The sequence below is a fragment of the Onychomys torridus genome, chromosome 5 (genome assembly GCF_903995425.1).
Source record: "Onychomys torridus chromosome 5, mOncTor1.1, whole genome shotgun sequence".
Taxonomy (NCBI): Eukaryota; Metazoa; Chordata; class Mammalia; order Rodentia; family Cricetidae; genus Onychomys; species Onychomys torridus.
This window is the reverse complement of record NC_050447.1, coordinates 132,810,680-132,826,953: the sequence shown is the minus strand read 5'-3', so window position 1 is coordinate 132,826,953 and position 16,274 is coordinate 132,810,680. Positions and strand designations below refer to the sequence as shown.

At 44.8% G+C, this 16,274-nt stretch overlaps 2 protein-coding genes across 4 annotated transcripts in view; one reads left to right on the top strand and one right to left on the bottom strand.

The window, feature by feature from the left end:
• Golm1 (golgi membrane protein 1) overlaps positions 1 to 11,242 on the top strand; it is a 39,325-nt gene extending 28,083 nt beyond the window's left edge. The window contains exons 6-10 of the mRNA XM_036189233.1: positions 1,331 to 1,460; positions 4,252 to 4,396; positions 5,607 to 5,837; positions 7,572 to 7,670; positions 10,585 to 11,242. Of these exons, the coding sequence (XP_036045126.1) occupies positions 1,331 to 1,460; positions 4,252 to 4,396; positions 5,607 to 5,837; positions 7,572 to 7,670; positions 10,585 to 10,691 (712 nt within the window). The 3' untranslated portion in view covers positions 10,692 to 11,242. The remainder of the gene's footprint in view (positions 1 to 1,330; positions 1,461 to 4,251; positions 4,397 to 5,606; positions 5,838 to 7,571; positions 7,671 to 10,584) is intronic.
• A 1,991-nt stretch (positions 11,243 to 13,233) lies between these two features.
• Positions 13,234 to 16,274, bottom strand: part of Naa35 (N-alpha-acetyltransferase 35, NatC auxiliary subunit) — a 61,075-nt gene continuing 58,034 nt past the window's right edge. Inside the window, exons 22-23 of one of the 3 annotated variants that reach the window (XM_036186996.1) lie at positions 14,820 to 14,900; positions 13,234 to 13,606 (exon numbers count right to left, since the gene is read on the bottom strand). In XM_036186996.1, coding sequence (XP_036042889.1) covers positions 13,547 to 13,606; positions 14,820 to 14,900 — 141 coding nt within the window. In that variant the 3' untranslated portion in view covers positions 13,234 to 13,546. The remainder of the gene's footprint in view (positions 13,607 to 14,819; positions 14,901 to 16,274) is intronic. The other 2 variants (XM_036186994.1, XM_036186995.1) reach the window with 2 other exon arrangements.

Genomic DNA, 16,274 nt, shown 5'->3' with positions numbered 1-16,274 from the left:
AGATGGCCTGCCTGTTCATTCCTTAGTTGGCTAAGTTTCTTTATTCACTGTGCTGCAGCCCCTTTTCGCTAGTCTACTGCCTGTGGCTTGACTGCCTGTGGGAAGCTTTTCAGTGATGTTTTTGTTTATTTCTCATCTGTCTCAGGTTCCCATTATCACCCAGTTCCCTTCTGTGTATGGCATGCTGTGATTCAGTGATGCTTTGAATTGCCAAAGGATATGCTCCAAGCTGGGGACTTAGGCTCCAAAATGCTTCCAACTCAGGAGAGGCCACACAAAAAGAGCATGGCAGCCTTCTGGGAACTTGACTGTCTCTTAGCTCTGGCTACCCTGGGCAATGGAACATCTCTTAGCTTCCCCATTTGCTAAGCAAGTGATTTCAGCTCTGCTCTGCCCTTGTGACATCCTCTTCAATCCCTGGTGAAGGCTCAGCCTCCAGTGCATCTCATTTGAAGGTCTTTAATAGCTAGATGTCCTCCAGCAGAGTCGATCCACACCCCACGGGTTGAAGAACTCAAACTCCTAAGACTGCTCCACAGGCCAGTTACAAGAACTGGGTAGCCCCCAGCCACCCACGGGATGGTTTACAAATTCAGGGATACCTGCTATCCTCCTTGATAGTTTGCCAGAACAGCTCACAGAACTGAGGACAGCTTTACTCCCTACTGGGGTTTCATTACAAAGGGTGTGACAGGTGAACAGCCACAAATGGTAGTCACAAGTCAAGGTCTGGGAATGGGGGGCTTATGTCTCCCATGGAGTCAGGGCCCAACCCTTCTGGTGCATCTGTATCGTTACCAGCCCAGAAGCTATGAGATCTCAAGGTCTAGAGGTGGTAGCTGTATTTGTTATGTAGGCATGAATGATGACATCATTTGTCCACATGGTTGAACCCTCCAGTCCCCTTCACTTCCTAGAATGAGGTGTAGCTGAATATTTTAACCCCTATCCTGAAATGCCCAACACCCACTCTGCATGAATCATCTCATCAACATACACAAGTCTGGCCCACAGAGCTTACAGATGAAGAAGATGCTCCCAGCTCCAGGAAATCACAAGGTTTTAGGCACTTGTACCAGTAGCCAGTGATTTTTAAGTGTGTGTGAGTGCGCACGTGCCTGCGTGTGTGGTGTGTTTAAGCAACGTAACAAATCTAGAATGTGGTTACCTGCAAGTTTCTTCCCTGTCATCTAATACTTGAAAGTTCCCATTTCAGATCGTGTCTGGAGTAGGAAAGGGCTGTTCTGTCTCCTGCCGCCTGGACTGTGGGTGTGGGGTCCAGCAGGGAGCACTCAGGACATCCACACAACCTTCCATTTGCCTTCACTAGGAGCCAGTGTGTCAACCAGATGAAAGAGATGAAGGAGCAGTGTGAGGAACGCATAGAAGAAGTCACTGGGAAGAGAAGTGAAGCAGCTGTTTCCAGAGGTGTGGGTGAAAGAAACGACCAGCCTCAGCAGGTACTTTGGGTCTGTTCTGGCCAGGGTGTCCAGGAGGTACACCTCCTCTGCTTAGCTTTAGTTCTGCTGCCCTGTGTCTCCCTGTGGGTGTGGTTCTCTGTGGTACAATGGAGCAAAGCCTGGATACCCAGACCTATTTATGCTGGCCTCCAAGCTCTGTGTGGAAGAAGCCGATGCTGTTTGGCTGTTTGAGGACATTGAGGTAAAGATGTGAAGTACTGTGGCCAGGGTCAGCCTGGTCAGTGGTAGGGCCCACAGTAATATTCTCTCATGCGCTGTGGTATCAGAGCATTATCTTTTCATAGGATGAGTGTTCGTTTTCACTGATTTTTGCTGATTTTTTTCATTTTAATTAATTCATGAGCTAATTCATGTATCTTTTCTTCTCCTTTGGATTTAATTTGCTAATTTGTTTTATGGCTTCGAAAGGCACAATCTTGATTCTTGGATACAGATCTTACTTTCTCATTTATGCATCCAATGCTACAAAATATCTTTTTAAAAAGCATTGCTTTTACTGCATCCTATAAATTCCAGCAAACTGTTCTTATTTAGATCAAAATATTTTTATTTTATTTATTTATTTATTTATTTATTTATTTATTTATTTATTTATTTTTGAGACAGGGTCGCTCACTGTATAGCCTTAGCTGTCCTGGAACTCACTATGTAATCTGGGCTGGCCTCTGACTCACAGAGATCCATCTACCTCTGCCTCCCAAAGTGCAGAAATTAAAGGTGTAACCAAAATATTTTTTGTTTGTTTGTTTTTTCAGAGCTGAGGACTGAACCCAGGGCCTTGCGCTTGCTAGGCAAACTCAGCTAAATCCTCAACCCCTCAAAATATTTTTAAATTTAAGACTTTTACTTTAGTCTGAGCATTATTTAAAAGCATGTGCCTTAATCTCTGCTCATTTAGGGATTGTCTAGCTATCTTTCTACTCCTGATTCCTTTTGATTCTTCTGTAATAGAAGAGTAGCCATGACATGATTCCTAGTTTAAGTTTACTACAATATATGTAGATAAATTGCTAAATTGTCTTATTAATAAAAAACTCGGAGCCAGAAATTGGGGTTAAAGCCTGAGAGAGCTCAGAGGAATATGAAAAGCCATGGCTAACCTCACCTCACCAACTCCGCAACTTCCTGTCTACCCACACCTATATGCCTTTCTGTTCTGTTCTCTCATTTGCTCTCTCAGCCCAGCTCTGTCACTTCCTGTCTGTCTGTACAGACCTCCAGACCCTTATGGTTAGTGCTGGGATTAAAGGCGTGTGTCACCATGCCTGGCTCTGTTCCCAGTGCAGCCTTGAACTTACAGATATCCAGACAGATCCCTGCTTCCCAAGTGATAGGATTAAAAGCATGTGCTACCATTACCTGACTTCTGTGTTAATATAGTGGTTGGCTTTTTCCTCTGATCCTCAGGTAAATTTTATTGGGAGACACAGTATTTTGGAGGACAATACATCACCACAGATGTAGTTTTAGCCTAGAAGGTGGTCTGTCTTTTCTTGGCTTCTTCTCAGAATTTTAATTTCCCTGTAGTTTGAAATGATACACTTTCTTAATATTTATCCTGTTTGGTGTTCCCCAAACTTCCTCAATCTATGGTTTGGTGTTTGACATGAATTTGGAGGAATTCTTAAGTCTTGATTATCTAGATGTTTGTCTTCTCCAGGTCTAATCATTGCATATGTGTGACATCTAGAAGTTGTCTCCGCCATCCTACCCTGAGTATGGGGCATCTTATCTATAGTTGTTCCACAGTCTTTGGAATTTTGTTTCATTGTTTTCAGACTTTGTTCTCTGTGTTTTTCACTTTCATAGGTTTCTATTTCACCTCCAAAATTGGGAAATTATCCCTTGGTCATAGCTAGTCCATACATGAGCCCACTGAAAACTTCATCCACGCACAGCGTTTCTATCTCAGTATTTCGTTTTTGTTTCCTTAAAGTCTCTATCTCTACCTCATTGTCTGCGTAACCCACTGGGGCTTTCTGCACACTAGCCATGTTTGCTGTAAATCCATGGCCTGCTAAGTCAGGTATCACTGTGTTCTGATGTTTCCTCTGTCTCCAGATTGCTTTTTACCTCACAGGATGCCTTCTAATTTTTTACCTGGCTATGGGACAGGATATTCTGGGTAAATTGGTATGTTTTAAATAGGCTGTCTACCACCCACTGTAAGATGTGACGGAGGGGAGACATACATTCTCTAGTGCTAGACATATGTATTGAGCCTGTGTTTTGGATTCTGTTGTGCTTCTCAGTACCCCCATCAAGTGGGGCAGATGGCAGAAAGGTGCTGAAGTTGAACAATCCCCTTCCTTCACTTCAGTTAGCTGCTGAGAGTAACCAGAAGGACTGAGCATCTTTTGGTCATCTGGGAGTGTTAATTTCCATGTATTTGTGATTCTCCATGTTGTGTGTGATGTCAGTCATACCAGCCAGACAGTGTGGGCATGTCCTAGTGCTAGGCTGAGAGTTCTGTGTGATGATGTCAGTCATGTTAGGTCCACGTGCCCTGGCAGGGTGGGCATTTCCTAGTGCCAGGCTGAGTGCTATAGACAGTAGCTCAGTAACTTGGTTTATTGGAGTGGTTACATTTTCCCCTTATTTTCTACCTTGAGTGTGTTTTCTGGAGGACCTGGACTTAACCACAGCCCACTGATCTATGCCCTGTGACAGGGTAGATGGTGTGTGTGAGTTTAGGGGTTCTTACTTCCTGGCGAATGCAATGAGGGTCCCATGACCTACTCTTGTAGTCCTGTGCTTATTTCAATTCCAGGCCCTCAAGCCTCAGCCCAGGCTTCAGGAAGTAGTCCCACCAAAGGAAGAGATGCCACAAGGGAAAGGGGCTGTGCCTAGAAACAAGTCCCAGACACCATCCCCCAGTTCAGAGGTGCGGGGTTTGAAACCACTCCAGCAGAATGGTAAGTGGAGGCACCGTTGGTTCATGTCCTCCATAGCCAAGCAGCAGTGTATGGTTTGGGTGGGTGGTAGACACAGAGGGCAGAGCGTGGCTTGAGGCAGCAGAGAATGGGCAGTGTGGCTGGCTGGTGGTGCTTTGTCTAGGGTCCTGGATAGGGGACACAGCCTTCCACTCTGTCTTACTAACACTCTGTCCTTGTCAGCTTGGGGCTGAGTTCCTTGGCAGCTCTCTAAGTACAGGTTTGTTTGTTGGGTTTTGTTTTGTTTTTGTTTTGAGAGAGATCTCTAGTTGTAGATCTGGATGTCCTAGAACTTGCTATGTACATACATCAGGCTGGCCTTGAACTCCCAGAAATCCAAGGACCTCTGCTGAGTGCTTGGATTAAAGGTGTGCACCACCATGCCCCAAACTTTTCTGTTATTTCATCTGGAGATGAGCTGCAGCATTGAAGCCTGTGGGCTGGGGCGGAGGTCAAAGACCAGGACCCCAGTGGCTACTTGGAAGTGTGCGGTCACCCAGTCGCCATTCCTTCAGGCAACACGAGGAATTAAGTGCTGACACTTCTTTGTTTTGTCTTCTGCTTTTGGTTTGGTTTTGATCCGTTCTTGTGCAGCCCAGGCTGGCCTAAAACTCAGCATGTAGCCAACACCATGAATTGACTTTACTGCCTTCATCTCCCAAGTCCTGGGATTACAAGTGTGCTGCATGCATTCTTTGTAGTTAATGCTACCATTTTTTTCTTCTGTTTTGTCTGAGGCAGAGTATCCCAGGCTAGCCTCAAACTGATTATGTAGCCAGCATTCCTAATGCTGCAACCCTTTCATATGGTTTATGTTGTGATGACCCCCAACCATAAAGTATTTTCATAACTGTAATTTTGTTACTGTTATAAATAATAAATAGTTTTGGAGATAGAGGTTTGCCAAAGCTGGCTTTTGATCTCCTCATCTTCCTGTCTCTACCTCTGGAGTGATAGGATGATAGGTGTGTGCTCCACACCCAGTCACAGGTGTGGTGGCACATACCTTTGATCCTAGCACTCTAAAGGCTCTCAGTGACAGGAGGATCTTTGAGTTCAAGGCCAGCCTGGTGTACAAAGTTCTCAGACAGCTAGGCTACCCAGAGAAACCCTGTCTTAAAACAACAAAAACCAAACCAAAACAACAAAAACAAAGAATGCTCTTGTAATCCTTTCTATGTTCTGTGCACAGAGGAAACCAACGAAATTCAGGTTGTCAATGAGGAGCATGGTCTGGGACCACCGAAGGCATCAGTCCAAGAACAGGCCCCCATGGATGGCACACTTGGAGAAGCTGGGAAACCTCATCAGATCACACAAGTGCCAGCTGCCCTGTTGGCCAGGCATGAGGATTCTCAGTACCCTGATCGGGACCAGCTAGTCATCCGAGATGAGCAGGAGAAGCAGCATGCAGCTGAGGAAGGTGGGTGGCCCTGTGGGTTCCCAGACTTCTTGCCAGGCACTTGGATGTAGCTGGAGACCTTCTCTCCAGCCCCCACCAAGCCCTGTTAGACAGCCCACTTATAAAATAAACACACAGACGCTTATATTATTTAAACTGCTTGGCCATCAGCTCAGGCCTACTGTTGACTAGCTCTTACTCTTATATTTAGCCCATTTCTATTAATCTATACTTTGTCATGTGGCTTGTGGCTTACTGGTACCTTACATCTTCCTTGTCATGGTGGCGGCTGGCAGTGTCTCTCTTCCCAGAATTCTCTAATCTGCTTGTCCCGCCTATACTTCCTGCCTGGCTACTGGCCAATCAGCATTTTATTTATACAGAGTGATATCCACAGCACTTGGATTTCTCCATTTTCTCAGCATTGGACACAACCCCTTGAATTCCACCAAATGTCCTTCATGACACCTTTATTCTTTTTTGTGTTTCTTGTCCATTTTCAAGAGGGAAACAGGAAGGGTAGTACAAAACCTAATGTTTTCATCTTCAGAAACTATTAATGTCAGTGGGACTCTGAGGGTGTACGACACCTTGAGACCGGTGCTTGGCAGATAAAATGTCGCCTCCTGGCAGGTAGGCCACCTGTCTGTCTCTACCTGCTTATGTGTTGACATACTGATGGTGTCTGGTAAGTGACTGCAGAAGGAATAAGGGACGTTGGTGCATCTGAGGAACTAGCAGGTGACTTCCACCTTTCCTTCCTTCTCAGAATAGTGGTATCTTTGTTCAACAAAGTATCCTGGGTGTATTCTGTTGCCTTAGAGATGTGGAAATTGCCCATTCCTGGGTGCTTGGAGCACTCATGATGACACCTGAGCTCCTGAGTGGACCAAATAACAGACCTGAGGAAATGTGTCCAATTCTTTCAGTCTTTCCTTCGGAATAATATGTCCCATTGTTCTGGCTAAGGGTACATTTTACCAGCCTCCTGCTGAGTGTCACTGCTCAGAGCCCCATAACCATAGCAAGCAGGTGCTCATGAGTGGAGGGAGACACCCCATTCTGGTGGCACTCAAGTGTCTGACTACTGGACATGAAGTATAACAGCTAAAGGTGGACATGAGCTTCCGTGTGCAGCAGTACACCCTCTTCTGTGTATATAATAAATAAATAAACCTAAAAAAAAAAAAAAGAAAATTGTTTAAAAAAAAAGAAAAAGAAAGGTCTCCTGTGCCTACCCATGTATACATTTCAGACACCAGGGCGACTCCCATTGTCTCTAGTCTGCATTCTGTGCTTTTCCAGGGCACATGGTCGTGGACAGTCTGGTCCTGTATGTGAACTGTAGCTCACGGCACTTACTCCCCCCTTTCTTGGAGTCATTCTGAGACGCCACCGTCATTTCCCACCATTAACCTATTATTTCCTCAGACAGTGGTTGCTTTTCCTTACTTTTGTTGATTGCCATTTCATTTCTCAGTTGTTGTTTTTTACTGAATCATGACTTAATTTAGGATTCCTCCCCCCATTTTTTGTGTTAGGAATGAAGCCCCCCCCTTTTGTGTGCTAGGGTTCAGTCACCAGAGTTGAATTTTTGAGACTCAGTGTTGAAGGCGCCTGTTTCTGAGTACTCTCCATGGCATTAGTACTGGGAAGAAGTTCATGAGTTGGGCTGTTTTCTGAGGTACAGATCTGATAACAGCCTGTACTGGTGCTGGTATTCCAATGCTGACAAGAACGAAATTGTTTTTACAGGGAGAAACCAGGGAGATGAATACAACATGGATGAAAATGAAGCAGAGTCTGAGAGAGACAAGCAGGCAGTCCTTGCAGGGAACGACAGAGATATAAATGGTAAGAACAGTGGTGTATGGGAGTGGTCACCTTCCATCTTTTCCTTTTCTTTAATTAATATTGATAACAACACCTAGTGGTCAGTTCAGGGAGACTCCCCACCCCCACCCCCCTTGTTTTTTGAAACAGGGTTTCTCTGTGTAACAGCCCTGGTGGTTCTGGAACTTACTCTGTAGACCAGGCTGGCCTCAAATTCACAGAGATCCACCTGCCTCCTGAGTGTTGGAATTAAAAGAGTGTACCGCCATGTCCGGAGAGACTGTTTTCTTTAGAAGTCCTGGTAAGTGGGGTAGTGGAGCAGGGTGAGAGCAGAGATGCCCCAGAAATCAGAGGGTTTGCTTTTAGTGATTTAGGGCTTTTCCAACAAGATGGCTAGGGCACCCCAGAGCACACCTGGTTTTGGCCCCATCATTAGACTCTCTGTTGACCACCTCTGAACCAGTTTTCTGCTGTGACTAGCCTCCAGAGAAGTTGATGAAGCATGTATCTGACAAGGCTCCTGTCCTCTCTGACTCCCTGAGCACAGATCAGCAGCACTCTGCTCCGGCTCTACAAAGTATTTTCTGTCTTTGCCTTTCTGGGCTGCAAATAGCATATTCAGTATCACCCAGTTTCCATTTTTAGTTGCAGATTTTATGCCATCTCTTTTTTAACCCAGAGTTTTCTGTAGTTCCTAGATCCTTTCATCTGATGCTGCTGCAGCTCTGAGCACTAGTTTTCTTGAACCTTAGCCATGGGGCATGTGAGGGAGTCCTGGCCACCCCATGAGTAGTCTTCCAGGTGAAATGTGGCAGTCTTCAGCTCTTTTGATATCATAAAATGCTGACTTGTAAGTGTGCAGTGTCCCATGGCTAGATGCTCTCTGCACCATCTTGCTGTACCATTTGCACTGAAGTTTATCTCTGATAATCTTTAAACCAGGAACAGGGACTTTGGATTTCAGTTTTACGTGCTTGACTCCCCAGGTAGAACCTGAGGTATTTTTGGTAGTTTTTGGACTTTTAAATCACACTTATTTGTGTAAGCACATGTATGCCATTGTGCATGTATGGAGGTCAGAGGACAACTTCTAAGAGTCAGTTCTCATCTTCCATCATGTGGGACCTGGAGATTTAAGGTTTCAGGCTTAGTTCACACCGTTGGAAATGGAGGGAGAAGTCCAGGATCTTTAGGCTTCATCAGAAATCCTCTGACCAGCTTGCTGCTGCTGCTGCTTTTTTGTTTTTTTTAAAGATTTATTTATTTATTATGTATACAGTGTTTTGCCTGCATGTGTCCCTCCCTGCAGGCCAGAAGAGGGCGCCAGATCTCATTACAGGTGGTTGTAAGCCACCATGTGGGTGCTGGGAATTGAACACCGGACCTCTGGAAGAGCAGTCAGTGCTCTTAACCACTGAGATGGCTCAGTATTCAAAAGACCCAAGTTCAATTCCCAGTATTCACATAAGGTGGCTCACCTGTAACTCCAGCTCCAGGGGTTTTTCCTTTGGCTTCCAAGGGCCCTGTATGTATACACACCTATCTACACAGACATGTAGTTACAAATAAAATCTTTATTAAACCTTAAAAAGTAGCAAAAAGGATTCCAATGCATCTTTTCTCCATATTCCCTAAATGTAAACTCTTAAGTAATCATAGTCCAACTGTGCACACGAGGAAATGTGATACAGCATACTATCTAATACATAGATTTGTTCAAATAGAGTGTCTGTCCAGCTGATGCCATTTTTTGTCATCTTGGCTCATACATGCTCCACAATTATGTTTTATGTCTGTAACTTATTTATCACTTAAGTACTGTTTCATTTTTTCAAGATAAGGTTTCTGTGTATAGCCCTGGGTGTACTGGAATTCACTCTGTAGACCAGGCTAGCCTTAACTTGGAGATTGCCTTCACCTGCCTCTGCCTCCCAAGTGAGTGCTGGGATTAAAGGTGTGTGCCACCATGTCCATCTCACTTGAATACTCTTGGATCATCGTTTTTTCCAAGTGTACTGGCCTAATCTGGGAGACAAGTCCTTCAATCTGGATGTCTGATTCTACAGTGTTTATCCAGCATGTCATTTGTTTCAACAAGGTAGTTATTTGAAATTTCTAGAAAAAGAAGCCCCAGTTTGATTTTTAAATTATGTTAATGTACTATATAGGTAATGATTTTTGAGGCATAGGAATAATGCATTAGCAGGAGAAATGCTAAGCAAACTCAAGGAGCCTCCATCTTTTGTGTACATACTGAATGCACTGAATTGTCTTTTGTTAGCAGTACTGCATTTGAGTATCCTGCTAGATGTTTAGCTCTGTGACAAAAACCTGTGATGTTTAGTTCTTTACTCTGGGCGTATGGAGCACTCTGATCTTGTACAAGGCTCTCAGCAGAGGTGCAGAGCAAAAGGATAAAATGAACAGCTTAAGACCTTGCTTGCCCTGGGGAGATAAGGTGAAAAAGACATTAGCTTCAACCCTGTAGTCTCAACATTGCACGGGTTAAACATGACAGTTGCATTGGCTTTAAGTCTTGTGACAAAGTACAGTCAATACCCAGGATGGAAGCCCAGACTTCAGCTCTTAGAGTGAGCTTCTGTGTAGCAGATTCACCAGAAGCTGCAGGCAGATGGATCTGGGAAGGAGTGTGCTTTTATCGCTACCCTTTGGAGAAGGTCCTACGGCACAGGGCTGGATTACTTTACCACTCAACAATGGTGGCATTTTCAGGGCTTCCAGCTTTGTTTTGTGGCACGTTATTAGCTGCACATACCATTTCTTTTGCTCTCTTGATGGGAACACAATTCTGAGCTACAGTATTAATGCATGTGGATTCTCTTTATGAAAATTCTAGAAACTGACATGAAGTGAGGCTTGGCCCAACCTGTTTCCCCAAAGTGCTTAATATTGGAATACTCTTTTTCATTTTTAGTTTTTAATGTTGAAGATCAGAAGAGAGAACCAATAGATTTATCCAATGGGAGTGAAAAACAGAATCTCATCCTAAATCAAGGAGTCCATATTCCTCAACAGGCCTGACTGGAGATCCTGCAAAGACTCACCAGTGACTGAGTACTCAACTGTGAAATGATTATTGTGGGGTTTAATCAGTACATTTTAGCAAAGAAAAATGGGACTGTCTCAGACAGTTTGGGGTTCCTTTGAAGTGTCTACAAAGGATGTCAAAATTGGTCAAGCTTTCTTAACAGGTTAGCTCTTGAGCAAGTCAGGCAACACCAAGAAATGAGGTTGTCCTCTATGAGGCAGCAGAACCTCATCGCTCTGCAGTGTCTGTAGACAGAGCAGCCTGCAGGAGAGTAGCTGCGGCCCCGCCCTCCCCCCCCCCCCCCACCCCTGCTGCTGCCGCCAGTTTCTGTTCACTTGTGGAGAGCAGCTCATCTCTTGGGCACACATTTGATTCCACCATCAATGGCCTAGGGCGACACCACTAGTCCGTTTCGACAAGTCTCAATACAAACTAGTTCTGTGGAAAAGTAAATAAATTAAAAGCAGCCACTAAACCTGGATAACTCTAGGACCCAGAAGGCTGAGGCAGGAAGACTGCTATAGGTTCTGGGCCAGCCTGAGCTACATAGTGAATTCCAGGTCAGACTGAGCAAGAAAATAAGACCCTGTCTAAAATGCCAATTGTTGTGGGAGGATTTTCTTTCTTCCTTCCTTCCTTCCTTCCTTCCTTCCTTCCTTCCTTCCTTCCTTCCTTCCTTTTTTTCTTTAAAGACTACTGGTTTAAATAACTTTTGTTATTGTTTTGATATACAGAACACTATGAAGTTACTCAATATGAGCACCTATGGTCTTTCTCGTTTTTGTTTGAGTGGGCAAAGGGCAATCTCTAGTAAGCCACTGCACCTCACTAGGAGAGGCGGTGGCTGGAGCGGGCAGCCAGAGCAGACAGGATGTGGGGCTCTGCAAGGACAGAGATTTGTACCTGTCACTGTGACAGTCCAGGAAGAAGGGCTGGCTGCCGGGGATACCCAGGTTACAAGCTGGGGGTGGCTACAAAGGCAAGAGAGACACACCAGCTGTTTTTTCCCATAGTCTGTGCATTGTCTGAAAACCCCACAAGGTTGGTGCGGTTCACTAATGATAATGGCGTTTAGCCTGCGTTGTGTCTGACTCAAGCCGACAGTGCTGGTTATTTGGAAAGCAGCACCACTGGAGGCCACTGGAAAACTCCTAGTGCCTTCTGGGGCTACTAAAAGATTCTGGTAGTGTAAGTGGATGCCCAGGAGGTCCAGTCTTCCCATCCTCCCATCCTCCTTAAAACACATTTGATCACCTGTGGCTGATGTGGGTTGGTTGTCTCTCTGCCCAAACATCCAGACTTGGCGCTCATTTCCCCCAGTCTGACACACAGCCTGTGTGTTGACGGACACTCTTTACTTGCAAGGCTCCAGGCGCTCTAGTCCAAGGTTCCATGCTCGAGGGGACTTTGCATTTTCTAGTGCCAATTTCCTGTCTTAGCTTTGGTTCTGGTTTAAAGTGTGGACATTGCTGACAAGCTATGCTGCTTTTCTTTCAACAAGTAAAACAGGTGAGAACACTCTGGCCTCTGGGTTCTAAAATTCCAGGCTGCCTAATGTCTGTGTTTAACAGTTGAGCCAGACCACCTCAGTGCTAATGAGGAAGTCAGCAAATCTTTACCTCTGTCTTCACTAGCATTGCAAGCAAGTTCACTCAGGCATGTTTCAAAGTATTCTTTACTAGGAAATAAATGTTTTGATACAAGGAAGGTGTCCTGACAAGGGTTGGGGCACAGCTCCCTGAGAGGATCTGCCTAGTATGTGTGAGGCCCTGGGTTGCACCCTCAGCACCACTGAAAGTGGCAGATTAGAGTTAGGACACTGAACTCTCAGGATCATTTTTACCATAAACCAAATGAACTGCCAATGGTCTTAGGCCAACCCACAAAACCAGGTTAAACTTCTGGGTAGCTCACTGTGCTAAAAACACTGCCCCTACAGAGGACAAAAGGGAAACTCCATAGGCCAAAAGGGAAACTCCATAGGCCTAGACAGTTGTCGTAACACACACCAGTGCAAAGGTACGGGCAGCAAAACAAGGATGGGGCTCTGGCTGGTAGACTGAGAACAAGCCCTGCATGCATCTCAATCCACTTCAAGGATTCAATCAACTGGAACAAAGGTGTGTACCTCGTTCAAACAGACCCAAAGCTTAGCAGTGTGTATACTTCACCTGCTGTGACCAGCAGTAGACACGGCAGTGTGACATGGTTCTCAAACTGCATGATTGCAGATCCTTACTAATGTGTGTCACAACACAGACAATCCTCATGTACTTTAGAGATTGTCTCCCCTCAAAATCCATTTCAAATTTCACCAGAATCTAAATGCTTAATAAACTCATGTTTTGAAACTTCTTTTGATCAGTTTTTGGGGTTGTTTGGTGTTTTAAGATAGGCTGGCCTCAAACATAGTACACAGCTGAAGGTAACTGAAGAAGCCTGGTCCTGGGGCCTCTGCCTAGGTGCTGGGATTAGGCTTACCGTGCCACAGCCAGCTTGGATAATTCTGGCACTGCTCGATGGCGATGCTCAGACCACTGCATTTTTTTTTGTCAAGAAATTTATTAACCTTTACAAACACTGTATCACTCAATCATTAAAAAAATGTTTTACAATGAAGTCTGTAATAAAACCACGTAACATTCACTAATGCATTCCAACCCAGTTACACCCATGGAATATAATACACCACTTTAAAACAGCAGTTTTCATCCCCGCTAGGTAAGGGTGTTAAACTGAAAACTCTTCCTTATAACAGGCTGTCATCCAAGAAATCCACTTTACGTCACTGTATGTGGCAGAATGATGTGTCACCTAGAGCGAACATGGTCCATCTTTGCAGTCTCTTTCACACAAGTTTCACAACAGGAAAGTATTTGTGAACAGAGAAATCAAATTCGGGAGGAACCTATGAAGAAAGCCAGAAAGCCAATGAATACATCAGCGAGTGCTCGGGTAATGTACAGTGGCCACTTCACACTTTGTCACGTGTCTTAGCAATAGGGCTGTACAAGAGAGAGTGGCCTAATGGGAAAAGTCAAACGGGAAAAGAAGTAAGGAAGCCTTCCTCTTTCATGAAGGTCATTAGAAAACATCCCGGCCATCTGTTTATCTTCAGAGAAAGTTAAAGGAAGATGCATTTACTTCGAGACAAGGCACTCAGCCCCATCAAGATGACAATACAGTTCAACTTTAGGGTAACAAGTGAAGAAGCAAAGCCACACATACCAGGCAATTGCCACAAGGTTGCATCAGAAGCTGACCTGTGACAAGGTAGATCTTCCATATTAACACTACATCTTACCAGTGTTTAAAAACAGTTTAGGGCTGGAGAAATGGCTCAGTTGGTACAGTGTTTGCTGTGCAGGTATGCGGACCTGAGGTTTCATTTTCAGCACCTATGTTAAGCTGGGTATGACAGCACACACCTAAAAGTCTAGTGCTGGGAAGGTGGAGGCAGCTCCACCTTGGGGCTTGCTAAGTGAAAAGGCCACCTCTTATAAGCATGCATACCTATACATACAGCTAACTACTGAACCATCTACTTTCCTAAAGCAGGTGACATTAAGATACCTTGTACTTCTCCCCAAAATATCTGTTTTACATGTTTTCTTTAAAATTTTATTCCATCCAGGAGGTAGTGGCACACCCCTTTAAATCTCAGCACTCGGGAGGCAGAGGCAGAGGCAGAGGCAGAGGCAGAGGCAGAGGCAGGAGTATCTATGTGAGTTTGAGGCCAGCCTGGGCTACAGATCGAGATCCAGGACAGGCTCCAAAACTACACAGAGAAACCCTGTCTTGAAAACAAAACAAAACCCAAAAAAATTTATTCCATTTATCTTGTATGAGAGCGAGAGCATGTTGCCATGGTGGGTGTGTGTGTGCATGTGCGTGTGTGTGTGTGTGTGTGTGTGTGTGTACTTTCTTACTGCCCTAACTTAGACAATGATCATATGGGAGCAGGAGAAAAGACAAGTATAAGTTCTAAGTCTCAGAATGTTTGGGAGAAAAACTGTGAGGGAGCTTCACTTCCCGGCCTCACCTCTTCTCGGATTCTCGGATGACTCTTCCACAATAGTGGAACCTTTTCTATAATAGTGCACAGGAAACTTTGGACTTACCTTTGACTCTTTTTTGTGTCCTCCTGCTAAAAGCTTCATGACCACAAAGTTGGGCTTGGCGACCTTTAGGATTCTACTGACCTACAACAAGACACTCAGCATCACAGCAAGAACAGGAGCTGGGAGGTGTTGACCTGTGCTGCAGGCACTCCAAACACTGCACTGCTTATTTATTTATTCATTCATTTTATTTATTTTTGGTTTTTTTGAGACAGGGTTTCTCTGTGTAGCTTTGTGCCTTTCCTGGAACTCGCTTTGTAGACCAGGCTGGCCTTGAACTCACAGAGATCCACCTGCCTTGCTTCTGAGTGCTGGGATTAAAGGCATGCGCCACCACCGCCTGGTAACACTGCACTTCTTTAAACACACCTCCCCCCATCCACCAATCATGAGGTCCAGTCACTGCATGCTCCAGAGAACAAGCTCCTGTTCAGAACATGGAGCAACAACCCCAGCTTCATCACTGATACCAACCTTCTCTCATCAGTGAGTTGCTCACGGTCATCCTCATAGAAATGAAGGTGAAGATTTGGCCCACCCCATAAAAACTGCTTTGAGGACCAGGTTAATGTACATTTCAAGCTGCACATACAACTGTGGTTGCAGACACTGAACAGCACGGCCTAGCTCTACACTTCTAGTACCTGGCTGTATTTAAAGCTTTAGAAATACTCCTGGCAAGTAGTGAGTGTTCTTAGAGCATTAATTTTATTTCTGACAACTAACAGTCTAAGCAGTTTCATTGAAATACATGAATCATAATAATAACAATTGCTAGATTTCTCTTAAGTAACCCTCAAGTTCCCTCTGCGGCGTTATTGACCACTATCTGGAAATACAAAAGGACAGGCAGACACAGAAGTTCAGACCTATAATCTCAGCCTCTGAGACTGAGTAAGAGGCCTGCCATGGATGTGAGGTAAGCCCAGGTAGTTCCAGGCCAGTATGAGCTACATGATGAGACTTTGTCACAAAAAAATAAAAGTAAATTGGTAATAATAATTTGTCATGTCCGAAACTACACTGGTCCATGCCACCACCATGCAAATCAATTCACTCAGCTGCTCAGGCCAAAACCTTTCAAGTCATATTCCATATCTAACCCATGAATCAACCTAGACTTTAAATCCAACGAGAACGTATCACTGTTGATTACCTATACCACCTCTCACCTGGACTACTGCTGCCGACTTCCTGACTTCCATCTTTGCAGCACGTGTCAATTTTCAGCAGAGTCCCAGAACGTTCCCTTATCACAAGTCAGATCTATCTATCCTCTGCTCACACTCCAATACTACCTTGTTTCTCCCAACTCCAGCCACAGGGTCCCTGGCTGCTGTTCAAACACTCCAGGAACAGGTCTGTTCTGCACTGTTCTAAATCTGAGTCCCCTGTCTGGAAGGGTCCATCCTTGACACCCATTGTCTTGCTCCCCCTTCTAGAACTTACTAAAAT